This window comes from Vulpes lagopus, chromosome 2 (assembly GCF_018345385.1).
Source record: "Vulpes lagopus strain Blue_001 chromosome 2, ASM1834538v1, whole genome shotgun sequence".
Lineage (NCBI taxonomy): Eukaryota > Metazoa > Chordata > Mammalia > Carnivora > Canidae > Vulpes > Vulpes lagopus.
The window spans coordinates 110,657,336-110,673,317 of NC_054825.1; the positions used below are offsets into that span (position 1 = coordinate 110,657,336).

The 15,982-nt window shown below is 40.8% G+C and overlaps 1 protein-coding gene across 1 annotated transcript in view; it reads right to left on the minus strand.

Moving 5' to 3' along the window:
• Positions 1 to 217: 217 nt before the first annotated feature.
• Positions 218 to 15,982, minus strand: part of PDE10A (phosphodiesterase 10A) — a 295,228-nt gene continuing 279,463 nt past the window's right edge. The window contains exons 19-22 of the mRNA XM_041729791.1: positions 10,570 to 10,681; positions 7,671 to 7,751; positions 4,378 to 4,466; positions 218 to 2,144 (exon numbers count right to left, since the gene is read on the minus strand). Coding sequence (XP_041585725.1) covers positions 2,027 to 2,144; positions 4,378 to 4,466; positions 7,671 to 7,751; positions 10,570 to 10,681 — 400 coding nt within the window. The 3' untranslated portion in view covers positions 218 to 2,026. The remainder of the gene's footprint in view (positions 2,145 to 4,377; positions 4,467 to 7,670; positions 7,752 to 10,569; positions 10,682 to 15,982) is intronic.

Sequence of the window (15,982 nt, forward strand, 5' to 3'; positions counted from 1 at the left end):
GCAACATTTTAGAATTTAACCCAATAAATGCACTAACATGGAAAAGGGCATTTTCTACCCAGCTCTTCATCAAATAATATACATTTTCCAACACACAAAAAAAATCTGGTTTTGAAGAATGGGGCCAGTTTTTACTTTTTATAGATGTGTTTGCATCTCTATCCCTTATATGTATATACTTTCGTATTTGTGTGTGTGTGTGTGTGTGTGTGTATGTGTGTGTCTAGCCACCATGGTATTTCTCTCTTTAGATACTTCATTTTACTTCATATTGTATAATTACAATAGCAAATGGAGGGCCATGTAGGGAAGATGGCAACTTCCAGAAGCCCATAGGGAAATTGAACACATAGTGTTAATTTTAAAATAAGAACAATGTTTATATATAGCTAACTCTGCTACAACTTAAATCATGTTGTAGGAACATCTGATTTCTTTTTGCAAAAACCATATGAATAACAATGTGTACAGTATTGAATATGTATGTAAAAGAATTATTTTAAAAATTCATTTTATCAAAAGTACTATTCCAGTTTCCTGCCACGTGAATAGTAGGTAGATAAGCGGTTTGTTATGGATCTGCCTACCACTCCTTGAGCCTCTGATTCTCTAATTCCTTCAGGTCAGGACTAACCACAGCTCTGGGGGTGACCCTGCCTTTGTGCTAAAAATCTTGACAGCTGTAATATGAACCCGAAGTGACTGGCTTGTAATCCTTGTAGGAGGGGGTCTGGACTACTACTTTGGTGTATTTTTTTTCAAAACACACTGACATTGTTGAGTAATTTTAGTCCACCAAAAATTATACAGAAGACTCTACACACTACAGGTTTGCATGTAGATACTAGATACTTGAGCAGAGGAGGGAGCAAGAAATGTGCCCCGATGTGCCTGCACGGGGCTCCTCCACTCCCCCATTGTGGACGGAGAGCTCCTGAAATCTGACCACTGAGCACACAGCAGGGAATGAACCGGGGTTGGGCGCAGCAGATCAAAGTAAAAATTACACAAAACTTAAATTTTATGGTTTAATTTGACTTTGAGAGAAATGTATGGTATTTTAATTAAATAATTCATAGAATAAACCTCTCATTTTGAATGTGAGTCTAAATTCTTGCAATGACACCAAGTGAAAATATAAAGAAATCATTATTGACATTCACATTTGACATCCCGTAAGACCTATCTGTTAAGAAAAATTCATATGCCTTGCTTTTGTTTTGTTCTTTAGGCAAAGGGTTTAGAAAATTTGCCTACAATGAAGAAAAAAAAATAAAAAATATCCTTCGACATTTTTTGAATTGAGTTCTGAGATTTTTTATGTTTATCTGAATCTCCTCTCAAGAGGATAGAAAGTCTTACCTCACTTAGTGTTAAATCTATTTATCCAAGCCCTTTAGTATAAACTTAAAGAATACACTTGTCATCCACCTAACTTTTAATTCATGAGGCTCTGAAACAAGAATCTACTTTCCATCACTGATTGCAGAAAGACACTTCTTACTCTGTCCCCTCAGTGACACCTGTCCTGAGGCTGTCAGCTACAATTCACGCTAATTACGAGTAGGTCACACACGAACATTCACAATAGTAACGTGTAAAAATTCCTATTTATAACCAACAACATCAAAGCAACATTGGTGTTAAAGCCAGAGTACAACATCATAATAGTACCATTTCAACCCCTCACTGGAAAGATACAACGGGAAAGGACCCCCTTCTGAATCATTCCTGTCCATTCCCAGTAAGGCCCAGCAATGTGAGAAAAGGCCAGTCCTCGAGTCACATGGAGTCCCCTGGACAGCTGACTTGTGGTCACGGGGTAGTCCTGGTTGATCACTGTCTCTGACGCGTGACAGATGAGACTGGCTGGGAGTCATCTGCTTACACGTTTCCTGGGTGTCACCTTCTTCTAGAGGCTTACATCCTCATTACCAGGTGTAGGTTCCCCCCACAAAAATAAAAGGAAGAAAAGTCAAAGAAGCAGGACGAGCATCTGCAGGTGGGACAGCTCATCGGGTGGCCATCAGTCATCGATCTTCACAGGCAGCTTCTCCGAGGGCCCATGGGCCCCTGGCGGCGATGAGATCCACACTGCGCTCTCCTCCCCTCGGATCACCTTCTCCCACTGGCTGAGGTTATTCCTGAGGATATAAGATGTGGGGACAGGTGATATTTCAAAAGGATTTCCGGATTCCATCTGAAGAATTAAGCACACCACCCTGAGGTGTAATCACATATGATGACCACAATGACCAGCCTGCTAAGGCTGGGTGGCATCCCTGCACGTCTCCCTGACGTGGCTGGGCAGCTCGTTCCCACAGCACAGCCTCCAGCCAGCAAGACTTAGAGGATACCTTGTCCCATGAACTCTGGACCTACCATCTCAGAACCAGTGAGAAAGTCAGATCTGGAAAGGGGCACGAGCTGCAGGGTGTCCTAGCCAGAAGCTCCACGGTAAATGGAAAGGGAGGGAGGCCCGGGCAGCGAGAACGTTCGGCAACAGCACCGACAGCCAGGACTTCACACTCTGCAGTGGAGAGCGGGCTTGGGGTCTCGCCACATCATACCTGAAACTGGGGGCAGCCTTATTTTGAACACTGAGTCTTACATTAAAAAGTCACCATAAGTTACATGTGGCACCAATGTTAGGAACTTCTTTGTGGCAGCAAAGCCATCTTTGTGTCTCAGGCAGGCCACCCATGCCCCTGTCCATGGGTCTTTCTCCCTCCATACCTGCAATTCATCCACTGTAGGTGTCCCTATCTCCTTGAATGGTGTCGGCACCCCCTCACCCCATGGGGTGGCCCAGGCGCAGATCTGATCGACACCTCCCACCTTGTTGTCTTATATACAAAGCCCAAATCAGAAGGGAACCTTGCACTGACAAACACAGAATTCATACAAAGCACACACATGCAAAGACACCTCTGGACAAAAGAAATCTCTGAAATATAACCTGAAAAATGTAGCACTTTCAGCTTTTGTACCTTATCATCACGAACCCAAAGAGATTTTTTGATATACTGGAAAAAAGATATACACTAATTTTGCCATGTTTCTGTGGACACCAACGATACATAAATTTTTTAAGTGTTAATAAGATTAAAATGGCATTGAAGAGATTCTGTGGTTCAGCCACGTGCAACAAAGCAAGAATGAATCAATGCCGCTGAGACAGCTTTGAAAATACTGATCCCAATGGTTGATAATAATGACAGCAGGCATTCATTCTGCTGGTTCTAGATTAACATAAAATACAGATAATTTTTGGATAGGAAAAGACTTTTGATTGCTACTTAGAATTTTTTTTTAATAACATGGATTTTGATTGATATTCCCTTTTCTCTTTTGTGGGGAACTGACATTGCCAACCTCATTCCATCAGGAAGGAGTCTCAGCTCATACTCCGTATTGTCCCTATGGCTCAGCCCTTATGTAATAAGAGAATATTTTAATAAACTGTTGATCAAGGTCAGTGATGGCTCAACAAAATAAGCTGGGATCTTATATTTGCCTCCCCAAGAGCAGAGAAGAAACAGAAACCACCACTTATGTAGGAAAAAACAGAATCTTTTTTTTTTTTTTAACTTCTTACTTGTTGGTTTTGTTTCTTTGTTTTCCTTAATATAATTAGTTCATGAAATGAGTTTCAACATCAGTAAGTAGGAATGTATACTAATGCCTCTGCTTCTGTTTAAACCAGGAGTCTGTCCTCTGCTCCTCAGTGTGCCTACCCCAGCCCCCAAAGGTGCTCCATGGCTAAATAGTTAGAAAAATCAGTGCGACACCAACTCTCTTGCAAAAAATCAACAGGAACGGCTGCTCTGCTCATTGTCCTCTGACTTCCTCAGAGGAATTTCTTTTCAAAGTAATTTGAAAGACTTAATTCCCATGTTCTTAGGTGAGTTCATCCCTCATTAGCAATAAGGGAAGGATGCAGAAGAGTCCGAAGCAGAGACAATGACAGATGACTTACATCTCTTTGAGGAAGAAAATAAAACTCCCAGAGAAAGAAGATCACAGTCAAGCCTCCTCCTCCTCATCTACACAAGAAACTGTAGGATTCAGCGGAGCCTCTTTCTAACAAGTAGCCCTGAACACACATCACAGTCCTAGCTTTTAAAAACTGTATTGGGGCGTGGATCCCTGAGTCCTAACAAAACCCAAACCCAATGCCTTCTTGCTCCTTTTTGGTGAATGAAGGACTTTATAAATACTCTTAACATATATTTGTTACCTAGGCAAACACACGGCCTATAAAATTACCTTTATTGCAAACTGTAGATAAGACATAGCACACACATTGAAGGGGAGAAACATTCTATATGGAGTCTTTCTTTTAAATTACAGCCCAGCTTGAGCTGTGGTACCTACCTGCATGCTTTGAGGAGAGGCTCTGTGGGCGGAAAGATCTGGGTGAGGGTGGTGTAGCAGGGGATGGCCACGGCGTTATAGAAGCCCAGCTGCCCCAGGCCGAGCCACGCATAGGAAGACACAAAAGTGCATGTTAGCCACTCTAGTAAGCACTCCATTTCTCAACTGAAGCTTCTATTTCTCAAGTTAACTATAAAATTAAATGTCCTAGTTTTGCTCCATGATATCTGGGCTCAATGAACACTGCTGCAGAGTGCATTTAAAAATGTCTTAAAATATGTCCTCAAAATCACACACATAAATGGAAGTTAATCCAAAACCCAGTTCAATATTCAATGAGATTCCATTTATAGATCAATCAAGTTCAAATTCAAGTACAGCTCTTGTTGCTGATCAAAGTTTTCTACCATAGACGTTTCAAAGTTAAACCTGCTATCCTGCTACATGGGGGCCTCTTCTCCAACTTAATATTTGGGAATCAGTGCAGGGTGTTCTGTGGGGTTGTTACCCTTGGCTGTTGGTGCCCCATGTGGTCTCCCGAGGCTTTCTTCACCCACCTCCCTTTTTTTGACCTACAACAAATCTCACTGACTGTATCAAGGTTCTTGCATGTTACAGTTCTTTTAATAGGCCTTACTTCACAGTGTTTAATCTGTGATACTTCAAAAAAATATATTAAATGACACTTTATTAGGAATTTCAGGCCACAGTACAAATAAATGCTGCTGGCCCAGACTGGCCTACGGAAGGCCAGATACAAGATGTCAGCAGAGAATGCAGATGGTCTAGCTGCAGATAACTGCCCAGGTGGCTGACAACGTGCACAAGATATTACTGGCTCTTTGCATGAGGTGACCCTAAAATCAGGGCTTACCTTTTTCTCTAAAAAACTGAACTTCAGTGAGATGCACCAAAGGACACAGAAGAATGGAATCTACTGGGTCCCTTTCTGCTATTGTAAAGTCTGTCATCACAGTAACATTACTAGAATAATGCCTTTGCACTACTATCTTTAACTTAGTAACTCACACAGAGGCTTTTCTTATTTTAGTGCTTTAGCAGATGTCATGGAGCAGAAGATCTCAAGAAAGAAATACTGGAAGGTAGAGCATTTTATTATTACGGCAAAGAATAATTTAATGGTAATCACAATTCAGAAGCAATACAGTTGGTACAATACTAGTCGATCATAGAGATATTTTATTTAAAACTCTCTCATGCTATAAATGGATCTGCAATTTGGGCAAAAAACCAAACTATTCTCTGAAATAAAATGGCGCTAGAACACAACCCATTCGTGGATAGCACTTTCAGCTATCCTATGCATTCTATTGGGATGACAGCTTAACTATCAAGAAAGAACTTTGTTGGATCTTTATCTGAGGCCACATGGCAAGGTAAGTTTCAAAGGAAATAGCAAATCAAATATACAGTGTTGAAAGAAAGAGTAACTAAAGAAAACAGAGGTGAATGTTGATATAATCACACAGTGGGAAAGGACCTTTACAATATGACATGAAAAGCAGACACCAGACAGGGAAGGCAGATCTCTGTGAGAACATATATGGGGAAGTTTCATAAACAATAATAAAAAAAAAACTAAACTGCAAAATATACACACGAACAGGTATATCAGGCCAGGCGTGTTGGTGCATGTTCAACAGAGAAGGAACTGTGAGCACCGGATCAGACACAGCGGCTAAGGACACGAGCATACTGTGTAGTGAGGACCATGAGGATGAGAAGACCACATAGTCTTTATCTCTGCTGACATCTTTGAAAAACTGTGGACTGGCCTCAACTTTGGTATTAATGGTGAATAGACTGACTTTAAATAAAGTAGGAAAGTAGGAACACTTGAGAACTTATCCAAAAACCACCATCCTGTGAGTTTTCTGAAATGTTTTCTTTTCTTTTTTTTTTTTTTAAAGATTTTATTTATTTATTCATGAGATACACAGAGAGAGGGAGAGAGAGGCAGAGACAAGGCAGAGGAAGAAGCAGGCTCCATGCAGGGAGCCTGATGTGGGACTTGATCCCGGGACTCCAGTATCATGCCCTGGGCTGAAGGCAGGCACTAAACCACTGAGCCACCCAGGGATCCCCCTGAAATGTTTTCTAAACAAAATTCTATATTATAATTATTTGTCTATAGCTAACTTCCCTATTATGGCATTAGAAGATTGGTAGTTTAAAAAGACAATAATCTGAGAAATAGATTGTGCCACATGTGCACAATGCAGAACTGACAAGGCCTAAGAGCTGTCAAAACATCAAAAAAGTGACATAAATTATGTGGTAAAACCTGAAAAAAACAATAATTAATGTCAACTGATGGTAACACAACATTCAAAATGTACTAAAACACTCTGTATTATTTGTTAGGAAAAGTGGGCCTGATCAAAATCTATAATGTTACTCTCCAAAAAACACCTTTGCACATTCACTAACAAAAGATTTTCTGCTTGTTAAAAATATTAACAATACGGGCAGCCCGGGTGGCTCAGGGGTTTAGCGCCGCCTTCGGCCCAGGGCGTGATCCTGGAGTCCTGAGATCGAGTCCCACATCGGGCTCCCTGCATGGAGCCTGTTTCTCCCTCTGCCTCTCTCTCTCTCTCTCTGTGTGTGTCTCTCATTAATTAATAAATAAATAAAATCTTTTAAAAAAATATTAACAATTCAAACTCATCCATCCCTCCATTTCAAGCTATCCATTACGATTCCATCTGTGGAAAGAACTGACGGCAAGGGTAGTTGTGGCTTCTTCTAACTCAACTACAATTTCCTAATCCTGGGTTCTCCAACACAGCGTATGTATGATTTTATGACCGCCTTACATGGTCTGACTTTTTTTTTTTTCCACTATGAAAATGCTTTAATGGTGGCATCTGTACAGCATGTGACGACCAGACAGGAAAAAGAGCGAGTGCACACAGAGACACGGCTATCAGAGAACAGGTTGTGAGCGAATAAAGAGTTCACACAGCTTCCACGGGCTTTACCAGGTATCAGCTCTAGGCCACCTCCTCCTCCGCCTCCTCCTCGAACACCCCCTCTTCCTCGGCCGTGGCATCCTGGTACTGCTGGTACTCAGACACCAAGTCATTCATGTTGCTCTCGGCAACATGAGAGAGAAAGAGGCAGAGACATAGGCAGAGGGAGAAGCAGGCTCCATGCACCGGGAGCCCGATGTGGGATTTGATCCCGGGTCTCCAGGATCGCCAAAGGCAGGCACCAAACTGCTGCGCCACCCAGGGATCCCACATGGTCTGACTTTATAAGAGAATGCATACCTGGCCTTGTGGGACTTCGTCCTTCTTGTCTCTGTCCATCATGGGGATAGGCTGAATTCCCAGCTTCTTCATTTCATCACCCTAAGATAAACAAGTGAAAATCAAGCTTTCTCAATGTATAAACAGTTACAAAATCTTGGCATTAATGAGTTGCTCCCTTTATTCGATACTTGTCTTCACAATGGATGTTTCTGGCTATTGACCTGAAAAGATGTTAAAACAATAAAAAGCTAACATATTATTGTTTGGCTTTTATCCTGAGGTTCTTCTCAACTGAATTACGCACTGATCGGAAATGCACTCATCTCTCCTGGTTTCATGGTGCAGAAGTTAGTAAAAGTTATAACGAGAGGAGACACAGATAATAGTGAGGAGGAATGACAAGAACAAGGTATGGGATAACCTTAAGGCCTCTTTCTCACTTATTTTTCAAAGGAATTTTCACGCATGCTGAACTGGATGAAGCAAGGGCTTAGAGGGAAATACTGTATGTCAAGAATAAACTATAGCGTGCTAGACGTGCTAGTAAAGATACAGTATAATTGGCTACACATCATCCTAAGGATGGTAGTCACAGATGCTTATTAAAGATTTTCTATTTTGCAGGCTCTGGCATAAGTAACGTAACTATTATTTCATTCAATCTTCATGAAATACTGTAAGTTACATATTCTTATCCCTAGTTTATAGATTTTAAAAATTATCTTCCTCTTTTTAGTTAAAAATCTTCTTTCTTAACATACCCCAACATTTTCCTTACTACCTCACTTTTCCCTCATGTTTCTTAATTACTCAACTATTTTAATTATTTCACAATCATGCTTATTTTCAGGAATCAGAAGGTAGGGTCCAAAAACAAATTATTGAAGCCCTCACTGAGGATGCTATAGTATAGGACAAAGGTACGGAGTACAGCTTTGCTCTAGTATTATTACTTTAAATATTAACTCAGTGGTTCTCAACCTTTTTCCTTTCCTGTTCTAAGTGAGTGACACTAACTGGGCCCCTTGCTCAAAGATATTACTTACAGTCCAGTCAGTAAAAAGAATGTGAATAAACAATGACTGGCCAATGTAGAGTACTCGCAAACAAGGATCGGTGCTACACAGGAGAACCCCGGAGGACTGTGGGGTGTGTGTTCCAGGGGCAAGTGGCCCAGAGGTCTGCAGAAGGCAGGATGGGGGAGAGCGGAGCTGACCTGGATGGCCGCCCATGGGAGGGACTCGACTCAGGGGATCCAAGGGGCTGAGACGTGGGATGGCAGAGAGAGGCAGTGGGTTCATGTGGGCTCAAGCTCGTGATTTCTGTCCTCATCCCAATAGCATTGAAAGCCAGACTGGGAAGAGTGCTCAGGCAGTCAGAATCAGCCTTCCCTAGCCTGCATGTGAGATGACTAAGGAACAGAGAGGAGTCAGCAAGCTGGCCAGAGGTTTGATCCCCGGTGCTCCAGCAGGACTTCCATCTCCAGCCCCAGGACATCAAAGCCCACACTCTGTGTGGCTGCTCATCTAACTGTGCAGGAAGAGGCAGCCAGCCCAGTCAGAAGGCACCAGGGATTTAGGCACCAGGAGGCCGAGTCCTGTGGAGAGGAGAGATGGGGAGAGGTGGGACCTAGCGCACAACTGGGAGGTTGCTGCCAAGACACAGTGACAACCTCTGCTTCCTCCCCAGGACCTCATATTCCTGGAAGATGGCATCCTGGGCAACTTTGGGAGCTTAATCTTTGTGGACAGTTTAATCAGTGCAGAATAGAGAGGGGAGAAAATCTACCTAACTTACCTGTCACGCTTTGATTCATATTTTAGAATACAAATATAGGTATTAAAGTATGAATTATATCAGTTAAATAAAATTATTTGCAAAACAATAGGGTAGCTTCAGACCAGTTTTCCTCATGTGATATTTACAGAATGTACTGGAAGTTACCATTTTTGGACATGTCTGCAAATTAAGTTGACTGATAGTGAAATCAGACACATACACCTAAAGCATCCTTCCTAATGGAGTCTGATAGTAATGAGGTTCTGGGATGCACACTACAAAACAGGAAAAAAGCACGCAGGAGTATGCCTGCATAACATGTTAGGCATTCTGGAGAGTCACACCGTGAGTATAACCAACTCCAGGCCTCTGGTCCTCATTCAATGAAAGTTTTTGGCTTTGCCATCATGAAAAAAATTAACGTTATAAATCATTTCTACTACACTATCAACCGAATGATTGACTGGTTTTTACCTCTTACATCCCTTCTTTTATATGGGTGAGGTTGAATGGCTCAAATCAGCAACGACCAAACTCTTTGCCCTCCGAATGTCCTTTTAACGTCCTCGAGCCAAATGAGGTACGCAAATATTTTATTTCATTTGAATATGTAGAAGGGCCCAGGTATTTGTGGGTTCACTTGAACAAGAGAGGACTCTATTTGATGGACAATTCAGAAAGCAAATTGAGAAATAAAACACACATTTCTGATAATGCAGATAATCCAGTCAAGAAAAGGTATTAGTGAAAGTAAGTTCCATGGTTGCTTCGCATGTCAGAGCGTCATGAGTTAAAAGCCCATATACTCTGTAGAACTTATAATGTGCAGGTGAATTGACTATCTAGAATATCTCCAGAATCCTGTCTGTCTATGGTAATCATGTCCCAAATTTCCAAGTGTAGGCATACACAGTCTGTGACCCTGATGGACCCGCAATACTGTGGGCTGTAGGTCTGTATAAATGTCCTTACATCCATGTGTAAATGCTAATTTCTCTACTGCATGTGACTGCCAATGGTTTTTTGAAGTAACAAGCAACATGAGCTATTAAGACATTGTTACCAATTTACCCATATATTTACTTGCTCATCAGAATTTTTCTCATTTTTAAGATTCACATAAAAATAAAAAACATACCTCAGCCCAGAATTCTGCATATATGTCATTTGCCGTCAATTGTGTCACCGGCCATAGTTTTGTTACAGAACAAAGATCACAGGCAGTCATCATCAAACCAATGACACGATCTCTAGAACACAGTAAAATAAACCTGGTTAGTGTGGCATTTGCTCTCTTACAATAAAGGCTACAAAGACTTCTGCATTTTCAGAAATAAGTCTCCAAGTGGGCATTCCTTGACAACCGGGAAGGGAGTATTGAAGGTACAACCCACAATCAGAGATGTAAGTGGAATTAAAGATTAGTGTTGCTTAAGTAGGAGGGACGTCGTGTCACCTCTGTTCACCGTGTGCCCCTGCTGCCTTGGTATCACTGCGGCAATCAAATACCGTGTAGACATGCTCTGTGCCACCTAAGTCCTCTGGTGTGCTTCCACAGCTGTGGATCGGATTTTCACTTTCAGGGAATTCTGGAAATGTACAGGGTGAAGAAATCTTGAAGAAAAAAATCTATCCTTTTGTTCTTTTGTTCATATAAGAAAACCATGAGGTGCAGAGCAATGAAGTGACCTCCCCAGAGTGCACAGCTAAAGACGAGGCCAGAGCAGACTCAGGTCCTCAGCACACTCTCTGCCCTCCAAGCGTGGAGAATCGGTGCGACGGGAGCTCCCTCCAAACACTTCACAAACTCTAACCTCCAAATGCAATGAGTTCTCCTTTCCAGGTGCTTTGCATTCACATTTTGACTTCCTTTCTCTAAACATGGTTTGGTTTAATCTCTCCTCTTGAAGAACAAGAAATAACTGTTTGAAGACTTCAAACGGACATACCCCTACAACTTTAATGGATTTGGTCTAGTGACAGGTGGTTGTCCTAAACAAAATCTATGCTTAATGGTAGCACTAACTGCTAATTAGTAAGGAATTTTAACTGAGTTTAACTTTTAGGAAGCAAATTACATAATTTAAAAGGCAAATTATCAAGAAAGACACACAACTGCCACAAGTGAGATGTCACCGTTCCTAGCTAATATGAGCATTCTAAGGAGTTTCAGGAATCTGATACTGCCAAAGGCTGCCTTACTTCTTGTAGTTGCACAATGGTCCCCATCAGTGGCTACAGTGCCCCACCCCTGGATCCTGAGCCTGTCCTGACCATGGCAGATGGCATATTATAAGAACACCTATTCAGACTTTGACAGGGTTTCTGATTTAGTGGCACTCCCGCATGGAGATGCCCGGATATCTGGGAGACCCTGCTTGGTCTGTTGCCTGTGTCATGGACGCCGATCACTTGCAAGGCTCCTTTATTTCCCATAAGCCCACTTCCTTTAGGCCATTTGCCTAACAAACGATCTCTTCTACTACCTTACTTTTCTTAAGAACACGTCTCTATCAGGGCAGAGGAAATAACTAAAAATGTTGATGAGACGTCTGCGTACCCATTCTGTGACCCCCAACAGATGCCGTGTGAAGGTTCAAACCTCTTAACACAATCAGGATATTCTGTATTTTCCTGATGAGGGAGTTTCCTAAGCACTTGGTGGTTTAAAGGAAGAATATTTCTGGATTTGGGCTTCTAAAAGAACAACTTTATTATCTGTTTATTCAACAGGTAAATTCATTAAACAGAAATGGAACATAAAATAAAACTGACTCTATTTCATAAGATTGAAATAATCCAATCTCATTTAAACTATACACACACATATATCCCAACATTTACTTCTGTTGGCTGAACATTCTAATATGCTTTACCTCAAAAAAGATTTCTTATCTTGTAAATCCATGAAACAAGAAATGTTAATAGAACTGGGCACTGCAAGATGCAAGGAACCAATTATCTCCCTGTATGAGACTTCCCAGGTAAGGTGGTTCCTCTCAGGGTTGAAAAGATTATGACCCAGTTGTCATTCAGATTTCACTGTCAAAATTACTTAGACAAAACAATTCAATAGTAATTATTTACTGGTAACCAAAAAAGAAAAATAAGATGAAGTTTTTATTAAATACCTTTAATAAATTACTTATTTTTTACTTTCAGGGATAAATTAGTTAGATGGTTATGGTTGTTTGGAAATATAATGTAAATTGGAATCATTTCATTTCTTTCCATGGATGTAATATAGGCCTAACTGGGATAGATGCTTAATTCATCATGTATTCTAATAACTAACCATGAAAGGGATGGAGCTTAGGCTAACTATACTCTAGGTACAATCCTGTGTAACCTATTCTGTAAAAATAACAGAGTCCAACACAATGCCTATGTTATAGATGATTCTTTGGTAATTAATTTCTGGGGGTTTGGCTACATTCACTTATTCCAAAAATTTCTGAAATGCTTCTATGTCTCAGGAACAGTTATAGTAATGAATCAAGTAGCCCTGTGCTTACAGAACTAACATTCTAATAGGGACAAGCAGAAAATAAGGTTAAAAATTTTCATTGAAAAAGTTAGTAAAAATCATTGTGAAAGAGGCAAAATAATGAAGATCTGTGAGAAAGTCCCAGTAGAGATGAGTAGGTGTGAAAGTCCTGACGTGTCAGTAATGAGCATGGTGTCTGAGGACTAATAAGCAAGCCATCAGACAGTGGAGACTGAGCAGAGGAGCAACATGCTCCATGCTTTAGAGAGACCTGGGTGGAGAATGACTTGTACAACTGTAGGGGCACGGGGGGAAGGGGAGAGATTCCGTAGGAGGCCACAGTGGTCCAGGGAAAGGAGGGCTCTGGATGTTGGGTAGAGCCAAGGTGAAGCACATTAACATCTCCAAGAGTTATGGTGACAAAGCTCCCACCCCTTCTCTCCCTTCTCCTTTCCCTCATGCATAATCTCAGACCAGGCAGGGAAACCAAACACAGAGGATCTATCAGGATGTGGAGACAATGATATCTGAAAGTGAGCATCTCTCACCAGGGTGTACATTTGTCTTCTCAGAGCCACCCTATCTTAAAATTCTCCTCCCACAATAGAAGATCACAGAATCACAAAACCTTACAAAAGGAGAGGAAACCACACAATCTGCAGGATTTCAGGTGGGTTACTCTTCCATTATGCTTCCCACCCCCTGCCTACTCTCCACTGTCTATAGAAGTTGATCAGCCATAAAGACGATGTCCAAGTGGAAAAAAAAGTAGAAACACACGGCTGGAGCAGATGAGACGTAAGTAACTTTATAAAAGATTTCAGGTAGAGATATGAAGATATATAAAGAGTGAGTTCTCAGATGATTATTATCACAATTCTTCACTTGTGTCAATATCTAGAATTCAAAAAGAATGAATGACTGGCTCAGTTTCCATAGTGAACTCAAAACTGAAGACTCAGGACCTCTAATTCTCTACCCTCACTGTTAACTAGGCTCTGACCTCATTCTGGCCTCCTGAATAATGTGGCCTAGTTTTTAAACACAGTGACATTACCTACTCGAACACAAGCTGATAATCTTCAGCCAGGATCCCAACGTCAAACATTCACAAAGGCAGGGGCAGGCTGAAGGGAGGCCGAAGATGGGGAGCACAGGCTGTATCCTTCCCCAGAAGCCCTGCGTAGCCAGGGACCCACAGGGACAAAGCCAGGGAGGCAAACACACCAACTCTTCTCTCCTCCAGCCCTTTCATCTCTTGTCAGTGCCACCAGTCTCTGAATCTAGACAGAAGCTGGAGGGGGAGCAAGGGAGCTGGGTGAACTAGTCCCTAGAGGTCCAAGTGGAAAACGTGGTCAGTGAATCTGGAGGCCAAACTGAGGCCACCCAGATGACAGGAGTGCCCCAGAGGAGAGAGCTAGAAAGCTGTTGTTCACAGTGGAAAACACGTTTGAAACGCAAACCACTTAAATATAAAATTATACCTCTTTAGTCATGTATCAACATGGCACAGAAATAGAAAACTGGGTTTAAGGTCAAAATTTCTACTAATCTAAGAAAATCAATTCCATTAGTGTTTTGGGGACCCCAGGTTAAAGTGTCTGGATAGTCCAGCACAAAACTGTCATAGAAAATAGAAAAAAAGAAAAAGGAAAATAAATACATGCCTGCATATCTTAGAATGTTCATATACAAAGAGCTAATCAATGACCAGGTTATTACAACTATGGCAGAGGTTGGGTAAACTGGGGTCCAGTGGGTAAATAAAGAATAAACCTTTGGGGGATGTATTAGTGGATGTTTTGCTTAGAAACTACTATAGTCTTACTTTAACTCTTCTGTTTCATTTTAAAATCAGATCATACATAATATTTGAAAAGGGACTAGGTTAAATCATTTTCCCCTTAAATGACCATTTTAATGATTTTTTCCTGTTTTAAGCTCATCTTCAAGGAATTTTAAATCACTGTATTATAGTTCTCTGATAAGAGAGCCCATTGTGGCTATTTTTTAAACATTAAACCAGAATCAGGATATTATGGATTCTCTGAAAATATTATTTGAATAGCTGCAGAGCCAAAGCCATAGAAGAGATGTTAGACTCCTACTGTTTCCAATGACACAAATAATACAAATAACTCTTTGAAAGAGGCATAAGCATGGTGCAGTAATGATCTCACTAAAGTAAACTTTAAACTCAAGCTCTCAATTCTTCATTTTATAGAATCCTATGTTGCTTCTTCACAAAATAGCATGGAGAGAAAAATGAGTACATGTCAATGGAGAATCACTCGAGCAAATGTGTGTCACGGACTTGCTGCTATTAAAAATCATCTATATTCAAAATTTATTTGCATAACAAAATCATGCATTGTCTTAGTTCTAGAATTGAGAGCCCTTACACAGAAACATGGGCTACTGTGTGTAACTTTGAATCAAGTTAGAACATTAGCAATTTCATGTTAGAACCTAGTTTCCCTACATTTCAAGCTCTTCAGATGAAACATAAAGCATACCTAGCAGAATGAGGCCCTCATGCATTTACTACGGCAGGTAGACAGAGATTCTTAATTTAAATAAAGCATGCACTTCTCTAGACATTAGGTGATTTCACTCTTGGCCAAAGTCCATCATTGACTTCCTCAGATGAATGTCATCTTTTCATGCTTTAGTATTATAATTCTAGGTGTAAAGAGAGAAGCCACTGTCTTTGTTTACCAACTATCCAGTGGAGTCGTTATAATCAATATCTATAAAAATTATCACCTAATTTATCATATTTTTAAGTACAGACATTTCAGCAATATCAGATAAATTGACATGAAAAGTATGAAAGAGATCAAGAATTCATAATAAAAAAACTCATAATTTAAAAAGATGCTGATAAGCAAAGGTAAACAGTAAAATAGCAGAAACAGTAACATTTAGTTAAAAATATATTACTAGCTTATAGACTACCCACTAACTAATAGAGAAAAAATAGCTTTGGAGAAGCATCCTTTTTAACAGTTTGCAGAGTGCCTGGCTACTATGAATATGGGCCAGCTGGCAAGGTAGACACCTG